The sequence below is a fragment of the Gallus gallus genome, chromosome 2 (assembly GCF_016699485.2).
Source record: "Gallus gallus isolate bGalGal1 chromosome 2, bGalGal1.mat.broiler.GRCg7b, whole genome shotgun sequence".
Lineage (NCBI taxonomy): Eukaryota > Metazoa > Chordata > Aves > Galliformes > Phasianidae > Gallus > Gallus gallus.
This window is the reverse complement of record NC_052533.1, coordinates 2,222,789-2,238,137: the sequence shown is the minus strand read 5'-3', so window position 1 is coordinate 2,238,137 and position 15,349 is coordinate 2,222,789. Positions and strand designations below refer to the sequence as shown.

Genomic DNA, 15,349 nt, shown 5'->3' with positions numbered 1-15,349 from the left:
AAGGTTGAAAATTGAAATTTTTCTTGGGTTCATTGTGAACTCCTGAGGTCTTGCTGCACAAAATGTTGTTGGTAGGAGTACAGTCTTGAGCTCCAACTCTTACATAGAAATTCTCATCCAGGATTTATAGCCTCGTTGTGAACTGGATTTTAAGGTAAAACCTCAGTTTTCTTTGCACCTGACAGTCTGAGAATTTGCTCAGGTACTTTGTGTACCTTCCTGGGGCTCAGCTGTTTCTTCCCTTACGTGGGGATAACGTCATTTCTTCAAGGTAATGTCCAAATGGCTTTGTTGCCAGTCCTTTGCCGTGCTTTAAGCTGTCATAGGTCAGCCAAAATTTATGCATGTTCTACAGCCCTTTCTACATGTTGAAAACATTGTACTGTGCTTAAGTTTTACAGTTTAAGTCTGGGGAGGCAGGTGAATTAAGCACAGATCTGAAGGCTCCTTTTGCTCAGTGCAGAGATAGAAGGACTGATGGAGATCTGACCTGGCATTTTCCCTTCTAGGATGGGAAGGAGCTCCGGCAAAGTAAAAAAGTGGGCATTATTTCCCAGGGAAATAAGAGAAGTCTTGTTATTCACAAGTGTGAATATGAAGACCAGGGAACCTACACGTGCCAAGCAGCTGAAGACAAGACATCAGCTACCCTAAAGGTTCACGGTACGTTTAACTGAAAGAGTAAATAAATCCTATCACGGTATTTTGCACTGGACAGATTGGGATTCAGTGTCTGACATGCCTATGGTTTGGTTCAGCTTCTGCCACTGCCAAAGAAGGACTTTGCCTGAATACAAACTGGACAGTCCCTGGGTACAATTTCAAGACTTGCCATACTTTTTCGCAGTGTAGAAAATGCTAAAGAAAATGCCACGATATCCGACTGCCTCTCTTCTTCATGCTCAAGACAGATTCTCCCTCCATGTACTGCACTGGTTAAACCTCAGTTGTAGTTCATCATCAGGCTCTCAAGTATCAGACTGGTTACTGAACGCGCAGGTCTGCTGTGCCCTCATAGATGCCAGCTTCCAAAGGGACATCTGAAAGGATGCTTTCTTCTGATTTCTTACTAGATGCTGTCCTCATGTGGCCATTTGTGTTCAGTGTTAGCAGTCTCTTCATGAGCATCTGTCCAGTTCCATTACTTTGGTGAACTCTCATTTTCGCTCTCAGTCTGCAGCCAGGTTGGGTTGCTGTTTCAGTACTGGCTGGTTTATGCAGGAACTCTGCTCCTGAGGTTAATCCAAGTTGTATCCAGGCCCTTCAGAAGGAAAAGGCAGCAGTAACACAGAAATATGGTCTGGTTCTGACATAAGTGCAGACCTGGAGAGTTAAAAGTGATTGTGTCATGTTCAAGAGATTTGGAAGCAGAGGTACCCCCTAGGTAAGACTTGTGGCTCAGATTCCCCATGCATTCTGGGCACACGAGCTAAGGAGAGACTAGGGAGCATAACAGCATCAGTGGATAATGGAAGAGTAACTGATATCATCTACTTGGACTTGTGCAAAGCATTTGATACTGTCCCGCATGACATCTTGGTCACCGAATTGGAGAAAAAATATTTTTGATGAATGGACCACTTGCAGGATAAGGAATTGGCTGGATGGTCACACTCAGAGTTGCAGTTAATAGCTCAGTGTCCAGATGGAGACTGGTGTTGGGACCAGTGTTATTTAACATCTTTGTAGGTGACATGGACAGTGGAATCAAGTGTACCCTCTGCAAGTTTGCAGATGATGCTAAGCTGAGTGGTGCTGTTGACATGCTAGAGGGAAGGGATGCTACCCAGAGGGACCTGGACAGGCTGGAGAGATGGGCCCATGGCAACCTCATGAAGTTCAACACAGCCAAGTGCAAGGTCCTGCACCTGGGTCAGGGCAATCCCAAGCACAGGTACAGGCTGGGAGGAGAATGGCTTGAGAGCAGCCTTGACCCTGAGGAGAAGAGTTGGTCTGGAGGGGGGTTGGAACTAGATGATCCTAAAGGTTCTTTCCAACCCAAACCATTCTATTTTATGGTTTTTCTACTCTTAATGTGACTGAACAGGTTTTAGAATAAATGAGATTCTGGCTTCCATGAAAGCTATTTGCAGTGAGCTCCACTGTAGCTAGTACATCTATCTTTAAGTTCAAGGGCAATAATGTATTTACTGTGTTGAAGAGAGAAACGACTCGTGAACGGATAATGGTTTAGAATAAATTGTAATCCCATTTATTTTCCATGCAAATATATGTAAGGAAAAGATGCTACGCTCAGTTCTGGAGACACCCTGACAAATACATCTCTACTGTTTCACAGCTCGAGATATCAAGATTGTTAAACCACTGGAAGATGTGGAAGTGAATGAATATGAGAGTGCATCTTTCGTCTGTGAGATTTCACACGATGAGGTTCAAACCCAGTGGTACAAAGATGACAACAAGCTGAAGGCTGATGACAACATTAGAATGCGTCAAGATGGTAGGGTGTAAGAGGGGGGATCTTTTTCCTGAGTGGGGGATGGGTTGGAGAACAAGCAGAAAGGATGTCTGAAATCAAGTTAAGAAGGGTCAGAAGGGAGTTCCCCTTTTGTTTAGGGGTTGCAGTTAGGCTGGAACAAGGGGATGACATGGTGGGAACTTTAGTGTGGGAAATGTGATGCTATCCCACCGTCCCATGTTGCCAGGAGCAGGTAGGAAATCAATGTAATTATTTCCAAAGTGGAGGTGAACAGGGCAGTCAGTTCACCTCTCAAAGGAGTTTTTGTCTGACAGCAATTGTGATCCTTCTCTCTCAAGTACCTCGTAGGTGATGGCGGCCGCATTCGGTCAGTCCTTGTAGAAGCTGTGTTTAGATTACGCTTTGATGGGAATGTGATTGTAGGGGAATGGGTGGCTTCACTGACATGAGAACAGGCAGTGGTGCTGTGAAACCAGATGGATGATGCTCAGCCTGGTGATGTGCCTCAGAGCTGTTTGTGTAAGGAAGCAATGTGTGGTTGTCTGCTCTCAAGAACACAGTTTGGTGGGGATGGGTTGGTGGTTGGACTAGATGATCTTAGTGGTCTTTTCCAACCTAAGTGACTCTGTGGTTCTCTGCTTCAGGAAAGACCTACTCACTGACTTACACACGTGTCCAAGTCAAAGATGCAGCAGAAATCAAATTTGTAGCAGAAAAGGCAGAATCTCGTGCCCATCTTACAGTTAAAGGTAATTACGCTTCTGATGACAACTTTGCTTAAATTATCTCATGTTATAAACCAGCTAGCACCCTTTGCTTTAATGTCAAGGAAGTTAAACAACACCTGGACCTTTCACAGAAATAACTCCTACCTACCTTTCTGCCTGTGAAATATCCACCTTGTCTTTTGGGATTTACTTTTGCTAAGTAAAACAGTTTATTTCCTCGGGAGGTTGATTTTCTACCTTTAGACTTCAGATTTGTATTTGAATGTCGAGGGATAAAAAAACATAGCTTGACTTTTTCTTAATTTTCTCTTGCTGTTTGAAAAGAGCACAGGTTTGGGTTTTTATATATAAGGTTAAGCTTAAGTAGTGTGATAGAGAAAGAAAAGGAAGATGTTTGAATTAACACTCTACTCAAGAACTCGGGAAATCTGAGTTCAGTCCCTGGCTTTGCCACTGCACTGACGTATGGTGCTGAGTAATTTACACTTATCTCTGAAATTTGGCCATCCAAGTGGTAAAATAGGGATAACAAGTCTTCTTTTAATTAGCTCTTTATTTGCTGTGCGTTAGATCAAGTGCTTAACAGTGTGTCGCCATCCAAGTAACCATCCATAAAAGAACTACTGCTATTGAGTTTTTAATTGGCCTCTTTCACAGAAACTGCGCTGATTATTTTATATATATATATATATATATATATATATATATACACACACACATATGTTTGTTTGTTTGTTTGTTTCACTCTTTTTAGAGCTGCCTGTGAAAATTGTGAAGCCTCTGCGAGATAAGATTGCACTTGAAAAGCATCGGGGATTCCTGGAGTGCCAGGTGTCTCGTGCCAATGCTGAAGTTAAGTGGTACAAAAAGGATGTTGAAATTCATCCTAGTGACAAATATGAAATTGTGAGCGATGGTGTGTATCGGAAGCTCATCATCAACGATGCAGACTATGAAGATGAGGACACATACACTTGTGATGCCTTTGATGATAAAAGCAGCGCTCATTTCTTTGTTGAAGGTAAAATAAATAAAGAAATAAAATGCAGTGGAATACAGATAGACTTATACAAAAGCCATTGTCACTTACTTTGAAAACACAGTGCAAATTAAACAATTATTTAAATTCAGGGGGTTTTTTGTTTTCCCCAAGTCCATTGATGTTCTTCCTGTTAGGATTATAAGGGCAAGAACATCCCGGAAAATGTATTTCTCCTAAGTAGTCATTAAATTTGGGCTACAGAGACCTTTACCAGGAGAAAACTTGTTCAGAGATAAGTTGCTGTAGTTAACCAAAGTAATTATCAATATCTGTGTTTCGTTGAACCTCTGTTCCATTTTATAATGCCAGGAGTTTGATACTGGGATGGGAAGGTCATGGTTTGCTTTGGAAATTGGACTGGGAATCAGAAGATGTGGGCTGTCTTCAGGTTGTCAACGTCTCACTGTCTGACTTCTTTACGACAACATTCCCTTTTTTTTTTTTTATTTAGATATTTTAAGGCATTTTGAGCTGATAGATGTAGTGTTCTTGTGCAGTAATGCTGGCATGGGTGAGCAGGGTGATAATGTAAGGGTTTTCTTCATTCCTTCTAAATCTCTGCTTTCTCTCATTCCATCCTTCTTAAAGAGCAATCCATCAGCATAGTAAAGGAGCTGTGTGATGAGGATGTGACTGAGCCTGAAGAAGCCAAATTTGAATGCGAGATATCCATTCCTTCTGTGAAGCCTCCCAAGTGGTATCTACGTGGAGAAGTCTTACAGGCTGGCAGAAATATTATCATGCAGCAAGAAGGCACCATCCACCGGCTGACCATACTGAAAACCACCACTGATATGACAGGCACCATTCAGTTCTCAATTGGCAAATCAAAATCCACAGCAAATCTGCTCGTCAGAGGTACCACGTCCTAGCTTGGATTACATTAATTAATTAATGAACAGTCTTCCTTCCCTGGCGTTTTTGAAATATTGTGTGTATACCTGGAAGGTCTGCCCCATTCCCAATTAAAAGTTGTTCAACACTAAATGAGACAGCTATGTTTCAATAAGGGATCTGTTTGAATAGGAGTGATGTGCTTAGTATTCAGATCTACAGAGCTAAGATTTTTTCTTTCCTTAGCTATACCAAAGAAGTCAAATCAGGTGAAATGTATTGTATTTCTGAACTAGACAAGTTTAACTTTGGTAGCACATATATTTGATGCAGTTAGTCATTGATTTGATCTGATACAAAGCTTCCAGGCTTTTTTTTATCTTCTGTTGTCCCCAGAGTAAGAGTCTCTGTTCACATCCTGAAGTCCTTGTTATGTCTTCAACTCACTCTTATTTGAATAAAATCCTCAACTGAGAGCAATTCAATAAGCACAGAACAAGAACAGGACTGTGCATTTGTTAGATAATATATAGTATTATTTTATAGAAATGTAGTCAGTAGCATTCCCTATCGATAATCATTTGTTTTACCTTCAAAGTAGTTCACAGAACCATTGTGAACATGAGCATACATGAAATTAATTGGGATGGAATACATATGAGAAACTTTTCTCTTCTTCCAATTGCCCTCATCCTTTCTTCTCTTCCAACCCTGCTTGGCAGATTACCATATACAAATCACCAGGAAATTGGAGGACAAGACAGCTTTGGAACGTCATTCTGTCATCCTGTCCTGCGACTTCAGGCCTTCTCCAAAGGTTGTGAAATGGTTCAAGGGCCACACACCCATTGAGCCCTCTGAGAAGTACAAGATCAAGAGGGATAAACATTCAGCAGAGCTCAAGATTCTGAAGCTGAAGCCTGATGATGCTGGTGTGTACAAGTGCAAGGCAGGAATTGCAGAGACTGAGGCCACGCTGACAGTTGAAGGTATGAGCAGGGAGGGTGGCCTCGCATGGTTTTATGGCTTAATATTTCACCTAAGATTTCTCTTCTTGAGGTTGATTTCTACAGTTTTCCCCTGCTAACTTTATAAATGTATAATCTTTACTGAACTGTTTATATTATGCACTGTGCAGAAGTTACAGCATACTGAAATCAAACATTTACACTCAGGTGGGTTATGCACACGCAAGAGTAATTTCTGGGCAAGGTGATGGGATTACGTAGAATTGAACTTGTCTTTCTTTTCTCGAGACATATTATTTTCCATTTTGTCCAAGAAACTGAACCCTTTGAAACTCTTTAATAATTCTAGGTAAAAATGTTGGGTTTTTTTTTTTGTGTGTGTGTGAAGTAAACTGTGACAGGCCTCTGATTTTTGGTGCATGTCTGTGGCTTTCATTTCCACCGACCACTGTGTCAGCTCTTACCTGTTGTTCATTTGTTATTCATAACGGTCATAGACTCATAGAGTAATTGAGGTTGGAAAAGACGATGAAGATCATTTAGTCCAACCATTGGACCACATCCCAGTATGACAACACTGGTTTATAGTAACAGTGGTAATGGTGCACCTTGTTTTCCTGCAGCCCGCAATGTAGAAGTAACCAAACACCTGCAGGATGTGGAAATTGAAGAAGAGAGCTCTGCTATCTTCTCCTGTGAGCTGTCCCATGATGACGAGGATGTGGAATGGTTCCTGAATGGCACCCTCCTTTACACCAACAATTACAATGACATCAAGAACGTTGGCAATTGCTACACACTGACAATGAAGCAGGTCAAGCCTGAGGATGCTGGCACAGTGACAATGAAGTCGGACAAGGTGTCAGAGAGTGCACGTCTGAAGGTGATAGGTGGGTCTGATCACACCCCTCCTGGATGTGAATAAGAGATGCTAATGAGCTATGATTTACTGCATCATGCAACAGTCCTGATTCTAAACCTCACCGCTCTGGGGTGACAAGTCATCAGGGGCTTTGTTCCAGTGGAAGGTTCCATTGTAGCAGATAAATATCAGGAAAGGAGGATGGTTTTGGTGTTCTGCCGAAACATTCCATAGCTCTTTATCGTCATTTTACTTAACATAAGAGAGTTTCAAGAGCAATTTCTTCAGTAGTAGCAATTGCTTCAGTAGTATGCAGTGTAAACGCTGTTGTCTCTAAGGATTTATGACTGCAAGGAGCAGAGCTGGTGTTTACATTCAAGGGTAGGGCACAGCTTTGAGTATATCTGTTCTTGAGTGGCACTGATTCAGCAAAACGAATGCAGTTTGCTGCTGTTCTTAATATGCTTTAAAATTTGGTCACACAACTTAATTGTAGAGATTTAACGAGTTCTCGTATGTCACCTAGGCCATAGTAAATTGCATGCTGAATCTGGTCAGTTCCTTGGAACTCCTTGAAACACATCTGTACGTGCACGCTCGGGTAACTCATAGTGATTTGTTGTCCTGAGTTATCTCTATCATATCTGTGTTGATCTAGAATGGATGTATCACTGGGAAACATTCTATCTGAAAGTCAGTCTGATATCTGCCACATTCTTGTAGGAAATCAGAGAGATCATTCTATGAGTGTTTTGCCTCCTGGTATGACTAATGACCAGGCTGTGAGCAACCTGATCTAGCTGTGGATGTTTCTGTTTATTGCAGGGGAGTTGGACTAGATAGCCTTTAAAGGTCCCTTCCAGCTTTAAGTATTCTGTGATTCTAATCTGCTCTCCCCAGCAATTAAGTTCTTTTACTTTATCCACTCAGAGTTTGAAGGAGTTCCTCTCCCTTCTTTCTTTTATATTTGGTGGATTTTTTTTTTCCCAGTATAAACATCTTATCTGTGAAATAGAAGATAGATAGATGGAGTCAATAAAACAGGAAAATCAAAAGTGTTCAGCAGCATATCCTCTTAATGCTGCTGCTGCCTGCTGCATGAGCCCTGCTTCATGAGAGGGCAGTGACAGCTCTCCAGCTATAGAAGAGCTGCATCCCAATTACTTCACATGATGTCAGTCCCACCCATGGCAATGCAGGCTGTCCGTCCTGCTCCCTGTATTCTCCTACTGATTAGTTCAGAATTCCATAAAACTCATTCAATTGTCAGACAGGAAACTGCTTTATGTTCTATATTGGAGTTGTCAGAATCGGTAAGGGTTTATTTATCCCTCTTTAAAAATCTGAAAGCAATCAGAAATATCTCAACTTAAATATCCCATTGTCCTATGTTGCCTGTTTAATTCCAGAGAAGCCTGCTGTCTTCTTGAAGTCCTTGGATGATGTTTTTGGTGAGGAGCGAGGTGTGATTAAACTGGAATGTGAAGTCTCCAAAGAGAAGGTCAAACCAGTGTGGAAAAAGGACGGTGTTGTGCTCACTTCTGGCAACAAGTATGAGCTGGTACAGTCTGGGAAGACCCTGTATCTCCTTATCCACGACCTCGAGAAGGCAGATGCAGGTTTATACACCTGTGATATTGGCACTGATGTTGCCAAGTCAAAAGTTGGCGTTCAGGGTAAGTACTGTGGACAGTAAAGGGGTGCTGAAAGCACGTTCAAGTTGGTCACGATGTCTTACACCTATTCCCTCATGAGCCTTAATGGTCTCTACAATAAAACAGTGTTACTGCAATTTAGTACTGTGATGTCTGGACAGTTCCCATTGCTTTTGATGTAAATATATCTCATTTTTCCACAAAAATCACTGAATGTGTCAAGAATGTCCTGGAAATGTTTCCTTTCTAAACATCCCTAAAATGGAGAAATGGTTTGAACACCAGTAGGGGTAGGATGGTAACAAATTAGCAAATAGAAATGTTTAATTCCTTGTCATAGGCAAAACCCTTTTTCTCACACAGCATCCTAGAGTCATCCTCTCTGTTAGGTTTTCCCTCTGTAGCTCATTGAATCTTCACTCTGCTCTATGGAATGAGCTGCTCTCCATGCAGTTCTTCCAGAGCAAAGCCAGATTCGCATGTCTCTTTTTCTATATCTTTCTGGTAATTTCTGGTAATGAGTGGAGAATGTCTGAGAGATTCTTTGCAAGTCAAGTACATCAGTAAGGAACACAGCCATGTCCTGCAAATCCTGAGTTAAAACACCAGTACTACTACTCATGTCAATCATAAATGCCTTTTCTCCATATAAACCTCATATTAGCCTATCTCTTATCTTCCAGAGCTGAACATTGGCATTACCAAACGGCTGAAGAACACTGAAATCCAGGAAGGAGAAGATTGTACTTTTGAATGCATTCTGTCCCATGAAAGCATTGATGACTTCAACTGGACACTGAATGGGAGCAGAGTGGAAAGTGGTGGGCGATTTAAAGCTTCTAACGTGGGTCGGAAGTATACTCTCAGTATCAAAAGTGTGATTCCTGCTGACTCTGGGGAAGTCGTTTTCACTGCCCGTGGGCTAACCTCCAAAGCTTCTCTGGTTGTAAAAGGTAATGAGATCAGAGAGATTCTGGGGTCTGATTCCTTCAATTGTCTTCTGATAAGATTGTTGTGAGAGCTAACTCATAATACAGTTAAAGTAAATAGCAACCTTCTACGTGAACCTTGAAGCACTGAGAATTTCTCTTAAAAATAAGTGAAAGGATGAAACATTTTACACAAATGCGAGAGCTACCCAAGACACTGGGGTAGTGTTGGAAATGGGCATCTCACTACAGCTTGTTCCATAAAGAATAAATCAGGAACGATCTGTTCAGGGAACTGTAGGAGCAAATATCCTTTAAGTGTAAGCTGAAGGGATGGCCTTCACATCATCTAGCTGTACAAAAAATTCCTATCTAGAACATGGGCATCTGAGAGCATCACCCGAGGCTCCCAGTGTGATCAGCGAAGAGAAGAAAGAGACAGTTTTCAGACATGGTTCATCATCTCCAATTGGATAGATTTAAGACAAAATAAATGGTGCCTTGAATTCCATTGCCTGTACTTGGCAGATTACTGCTGGCTGTAGAATGGCCTCCATTGCAAGTGCCTCTCAGACTTATCTCCAGCGCGTAGATGCATGTATTTAGAGAGAGGCATCCTACCCTAAGTGTACGTTGCTCAAAATGCATTTTTTCTTTCAGAAAAACCTACTGAGGTTACAAAACAGCTGGAGGATAAGACGTCAGCAGCAGGGCAGGACATCAGCCTGAGCTGCGAGCTGTCGAAACCCGATGTGAACATCAGGTGGTACAAGGATGGCAAAGCAATCCGAAAAAGCCAGAAGTACGACCTGCAGCAGGAGGGAACGAGGGCCATTCTGATCATCCATGACTCCACCGTCAAGGACAGCGGGGAGTACACCTGTGAGACAGAGGACTCTAAAACAAAAGCCAGGGTCACTGTGCAAGGTGAGTTGAAAAGCACACTGGGGATGGCATGTAGAGAAGTTGAGGTAAATATCTGTAACTTCTGGGAGATGTTCTTCCCTTCTGTCTTCTTAAGGGGGATCAATTATTAGTTTTCAGAGAATATTATGGATTAGAGTCTTTTATTTAAAATAATCTGGAATCCGAATGATCCACCACAATGATGTGGCTCTGGGCAGCCTGGTCTCATGGTTGGTGACCCTGCCCATGGCAGGGGGGGGTTGAAACCAGATGATCTTTGAGGTCCTTTTCAACCCAGGCCATTCTATGATTCTATGATCATTCTGTGATTCTATGATCTTGGGTGTTACTTAATGAGCCAAGCAAAGATGGCAATCTGAATTAGTCTTTATTGAATATGGGTAATCAAAACTATACACAGCTTGCCAAATGAAATCCCACCAGCACCCATATAATGGTATTAAACTTTCCAGATTTGGTTCTGTAAGTGAGGGCAAAGGAGATTCAGGACTCATCTGTATGCTTTGGACTTGTTGGGGTAACAAATCTTTGTCCTACACCCTCATCCCTCTTTTTTTTTTTTTTTTTTCCTTCCAGAAAAGCCTAACTACTTTATCAAAGAACTTTCAGATCTGAAAATTGAAGAAAGTGGAACTGCAGTTTTTATATGCCAGAGCGAGAAAGCTGCATCCTCTGTGATATGGAGGAAAGGCATAGCTGAGCTCAGGCCTGGCCGGAAATACGAGATGACACAGAAAGGACAAGACCTACAGCTGACCATAAAAAATCTGGAGAAAAGTGACAGTGACACGTACACCTGTGACATTGGTGATGCCCAGTCCAGAGCCAAGCTAGTTGTACAAGGTATGTGTGAGAGCCATAAGACTGTGCATCCTGTTTCTCCACTACCAAGATGTTATCTTGGTAGAATTTGTACATTTATGGCATATCTCTGGGGCTGCAGCTGTCTTGCCTGAGTAGCAGTTCACAGGCCATGCACAGAGCAAACTGCACAGAAATGGAAGGAACTGTACCAGCTAGAGCAGTGCTGTTGGGTGGCTGTGTGTGCAGATGTTTATGTGCTGCCATCCATGCATATGCAGGTCTATTTCTCAGCACGAGTAACACATTCACTCATTTTTGGCTCAGACTCATGGCACGTACACTGCATGGGACATGGACAAAAATATAGCAATGTGGAACCTGACATGTAGAGCAATTGGTTGATACGGAGCATTTATACTTTGAGAAATTTATGTATAATTTAAAAACAAAAATGCTGACATAAGGTGAGGCTGGTGACCCTGAAATCAGTGTGAAGTTTCTATCTCTGACCTTTCTGAGTTAAAAATAGTTCTCCAAAGCTCATGGTAAAAGTAAAAAATTCCCTGATGCTGCATGCCAGGTAGTTCCATTAGGGGAAAGATCGTAACATTGGATTAGCGTTGTGCTGACTACTTGTCCTGTTATGTGTTCTGGTACTCTGAAGGTGTCTTCATCCTATATTGGTGTGTGTCTTGTATATACTATCTTTTTGTGAATAATATATTTTTTTGTGTTCAATAACAGGGGAATTGTGTTTCGGTCTTCTGTATCATGAGTGTATTTCTTTCTTGAAATACATGGAAAATCTTGGATGTTTCCATAATGGTTTTCATGTTGGGAATGAAAGATTCCAGTAATTGATGTATCTGTGTTCGTTTCAGGCCAGAAAGTGCTAATAACAGAAGACCTGGAAGATGTCACTGTGTTAGAAGGAGAATCTGCCATGTTCAAATGCAGAATCTCTCCTGTAGAGTATAGCAAAGTGCAGTGGTTTTTGGATAAAACCCCACTCCATACCAATGAACTTAATGACATCCAGTCTCAGCCTGGCGGATATCACCTGCTAACCTTGAAAAAACTCTCTCTGAAGGACTCGGGGGTCATTACATTTGAAGCTGGTGATAAGAAAACATCTGCCAGTTTGGTTGTTAAAGGTAATTCAAGCATAAAAACTGCAGGAGAGAATAGAATGCATAGAAATAAATATGGGGTAAGGTGGATAGGTGAAAAAAAAAATGCTATAAATTTGGCCCGATCATTTGTATATCTATATATTTTTGAGTGTATTATTACCTATATAACAAAACCAGGACTGGAAAATGAACATTTTGCAATATTGGAGAACTGTTAATATGTTTACTGGACCTTAGATGGGAATGTTATACTAAAACAATGATACACTGGATATACTGTCCAGTTTTCCTTCAGCTAAGCTCGTAGGGCACCATTGCAATGGTAAGTGAAAAGAAATTGATTAGCTCATAGGAAAAAAAAAGAAAAAAGAGCAGCAAATATGTCTTTAATTTAATTTTCATTGTTTGAAGTGCAGCATTACACATGCTCTCTGCTATTCATGGTTGACAATATTTTCTCCTGAAAAGTTAAACTAGGCAAAAACTACATTGCTAGTCTACTTTTTAGGGAAGGAATAAGACAAATGCCAGACAACCCAAGAATGTAAGTTTAGAGAAGTGTTGTTTTCTTAGTGGGAATATCAGTATTTGTTATTACCCAGAGATGTATAACACACACTCTCTGTGTCAGATCATATTCTCATTCTTTTCAGAATCATCCTGTTTCTCGCAAGGAAATTTTTTTCAACATTCAAAAAGTTTGCCCCAGTTGACAATATTTACCTCTCTACGAAAGTGCAGATGATATTTTTAAAGTGAAATGAAAGATCTTATTTGCAAAGGGTTGGCTCTTTTTGGTAACACTAATATGTGATGCTGTATTGTGGAGGAGAGCAGTTTTTGATTTTCCAATTGGGTTTTTATGTATAAAAGCCAGAAGCTGGGAGGTATAATAACTATCTTGGTCTATTTAGCTTTTCGTATCTAGCTTAGGCTGCTTCTAGGAGCTATAAAGAAAGAGAAACACTTCCAGAGAGCTTTTCAACTCCTCTATCCTAAAAACATGTTTTGGAAATGTATACCCCATCCTTGGAGGTGTCTGTTGTCTTCCATTAATGATAGAGACACCCTCCATGACCAGTCTAGAATATCTGCCTACTTTTTAGACGGCCTTGTACTGATGAAGAATTGAATCATATGATGAGGTGAGCCCTCCTTTATATGACTGTCTGAGAAATCTCAATTGTACCTTGCTTCATCAAGAATTAGCCTTCTACACTCCATTGGAAGGCCCAAACTAAGAAGCACGCATGGAGAAGTGTTTAGGAAAGTTGTGCCTCCATCTTGTTGAAGTTCAATGAGATGCGAGAGATCTTATGTTTTACAGCATTTTCTTTCCAGTTTCTCCGAGATAGCATTAAGTATTTGCTAAACCAGATTTTATAGCATGATTAATGCCCTCCCGAGGACTTTGTAGCCCAAATTATTCCTTGCTAACTTGTGGTTTTAGTGCAAGTAATCTTGGACATAAGCCCAACAGATTACTTGTGACTTGAACATCTGCACCTCTTGTGAAAATCTCAGACCATTTTTATGTGATTCTAGAAAAGCCCTGCATCTTCACAAAGGAGCTGGTTGATACTGAAGTCACTGAGGGAGAGGATGTGATTCTTCACTGTGAAACCTCCAAATCAGACAGCCCTGTAAAGTGGTGCAAAGACGGGAAGAGTCTTAGGAATTCTTCTAAGTATAACATCAGTCGGTCGGGATTTGAAGCCAAGCTGGTCATATACGGGGCAGAAGAAAGAGACAGTGGCAGATATGAGTGTGAGGCTGGAGCAGCTAAAAGTAGTGCGGTTATTACTGTCAAGGGTAAGAACGTTTGGAGTAATGGCTTGGGTTCTACTTTGTCATCCATCAGCAAGTTCAGAACAATGCATAGAAGTGATGTAAATGTGAAACTATATCAAAAAGGAGCCTCATGTCTTTGCAGCTCAGTGCAGGAAAAGTTCTAGTGAAATCACCCAGGATAGCATCCAGAGAGGTGGCAGAATGTGAAACAGAAAAACGAAACAGGAAAATCCTTCATTTTATCTGATTTTATCTCTGTGAAAGTATCAGCTCTCTAGAGCTGTCAGGAGAGAATGGTGGCAACCTCTGTAGAAGATAGTAGAATCATTAAGGGTGGAAAAGACCTCTAAGATCATCTAGTCCAACTGTCCGCCTACCACCAATATTGTCCCCTGACCATGTTCCTCAGTGTCACATCTCCACTGTTCTTGAACACCTCCAGGGATAATGATTCCACTGCCTCCCTGGGCAGCCCATTCCAGCACCTGACTACTCTTTTGGAGAAGGACTTTTTCCTGATACCCAACCTGAACCTGCCCTGGCACAACTTGAGGCCATTCCACTTGTTGTATTGCTGTTACATGGGAAAAGAGGCCAACTCCCACCTCACTACAACCTCCTTTCAGGGAACTGTAGAGAGTGATGAGGTCTCCCCTGAACCTCCTCTTCAGGCTGAACCACCACAGTTCCCTCAGCTGCTCCCTGTAGGACTTGTGCTTCAGATTCACCCAGCCTAAAAGATAATGCAGAGGAAGGATGAATCACCTTCTGAAACTCTTTCCAGTGCTATCTCTGTCCATGGAGGGAGCACATATGCCCACATTTGTGTAAGGAATTGCTTGAGGCAGCTGAATTTATTGAGAGAAGTGCATCCAAAAGCACCTATTCCGAAGAATGTGGTCAGGGAAAAGTCAATAATTGAAGGGTTGTGTCTGAGCCGAAACAAACGTTCTCTTAGATATAAGAGATTTTACTGTACTTCCCTGAGCTCGTTAGGAAAATATTGTGAGGTAAGCATTGGGACTGAGCTGGGCCAAAACCAGAGTCACCTACTGCTCACACTATAAACTTTCCCTAAGAGAAGCTAGCAAGAACAAGAAGTCTTTGGCTCATTGGAAGAGTCAACCTGAACCTCTGAGCATGAAGAAGGAGGGAAGCTGCTCACAGCATTTACCAAGCACCAAGAAACCACATCAAGGCTGAGGTCTGCAATGTAAGGAAAGAGAAGAACTTGAT

The 15,349-nt window shown here is 41.6% G+C and overlaps 1 protein-coding gene across 24 annotated transcripts in view; it reads left to right on the top strand.

Annotated features, from left to right (window-relative positions):
• Positions 1-15,349, top strand: part of OBSCN (obscurin, cytoskeletal calmodulin and titin-interacting RhoGEF) — a 170,112-nt gene that overhangs the window by 52,120 nt on the left and 102,643 nt on the right. For 21 of the 24 annotated variants that reach the window (XM_040695537.2, XM_040695529.2, XM_040695545.2 and 18 more), the window contains 13 exons: positions 510-663; positions 2,300-2,461; positions 3,085-3,189; positions 3,923-4,189; positions 4,799-5,068; positions 5,767-6,033; positions 6,636-6,902; positions 8,284-8,550; positions 9,213-9,482; positions 10,119-10,385; positions 10,962-11,228; positions 12,071-12,343; positions 13,868-14,134. In XM_040695537.2, coding sequence (XP_040551471.1) covers positions 510-663; positions 2,300-2,461; positions 3,085-3,189; positions 3,923-4,189; positions 4,799-5,068; positions 5,767-6,033; positions 6,636-6,902; positions 8,284-8,550; positions 9,213-9,482; positions 10,119-10,385; positions 10,962-11,228; positions 12,071-12,343; positions 13,868-14,134 — 3,103 coding nt within the window. The remainder of the gene's footprint in view (positions 1-509; positions 664-2,299; positions 2,462-3,084; positions 3,190-3,922; positions 4,190-4,798; positions 5,069-5,766; positions 6,034-6,635; positions 6,903-8,283; positions 8,551-9,212; positions 9,483-10,118; positions 10,386-10,961; positions 11,229-12,070; positions 12,344-13,867; positions 14,135-15,349) is intronic. The other 3 variants (XM_040695544.2, XM_040695526.2, XM_040695532.2) reach the window with 2 other exon arrangements.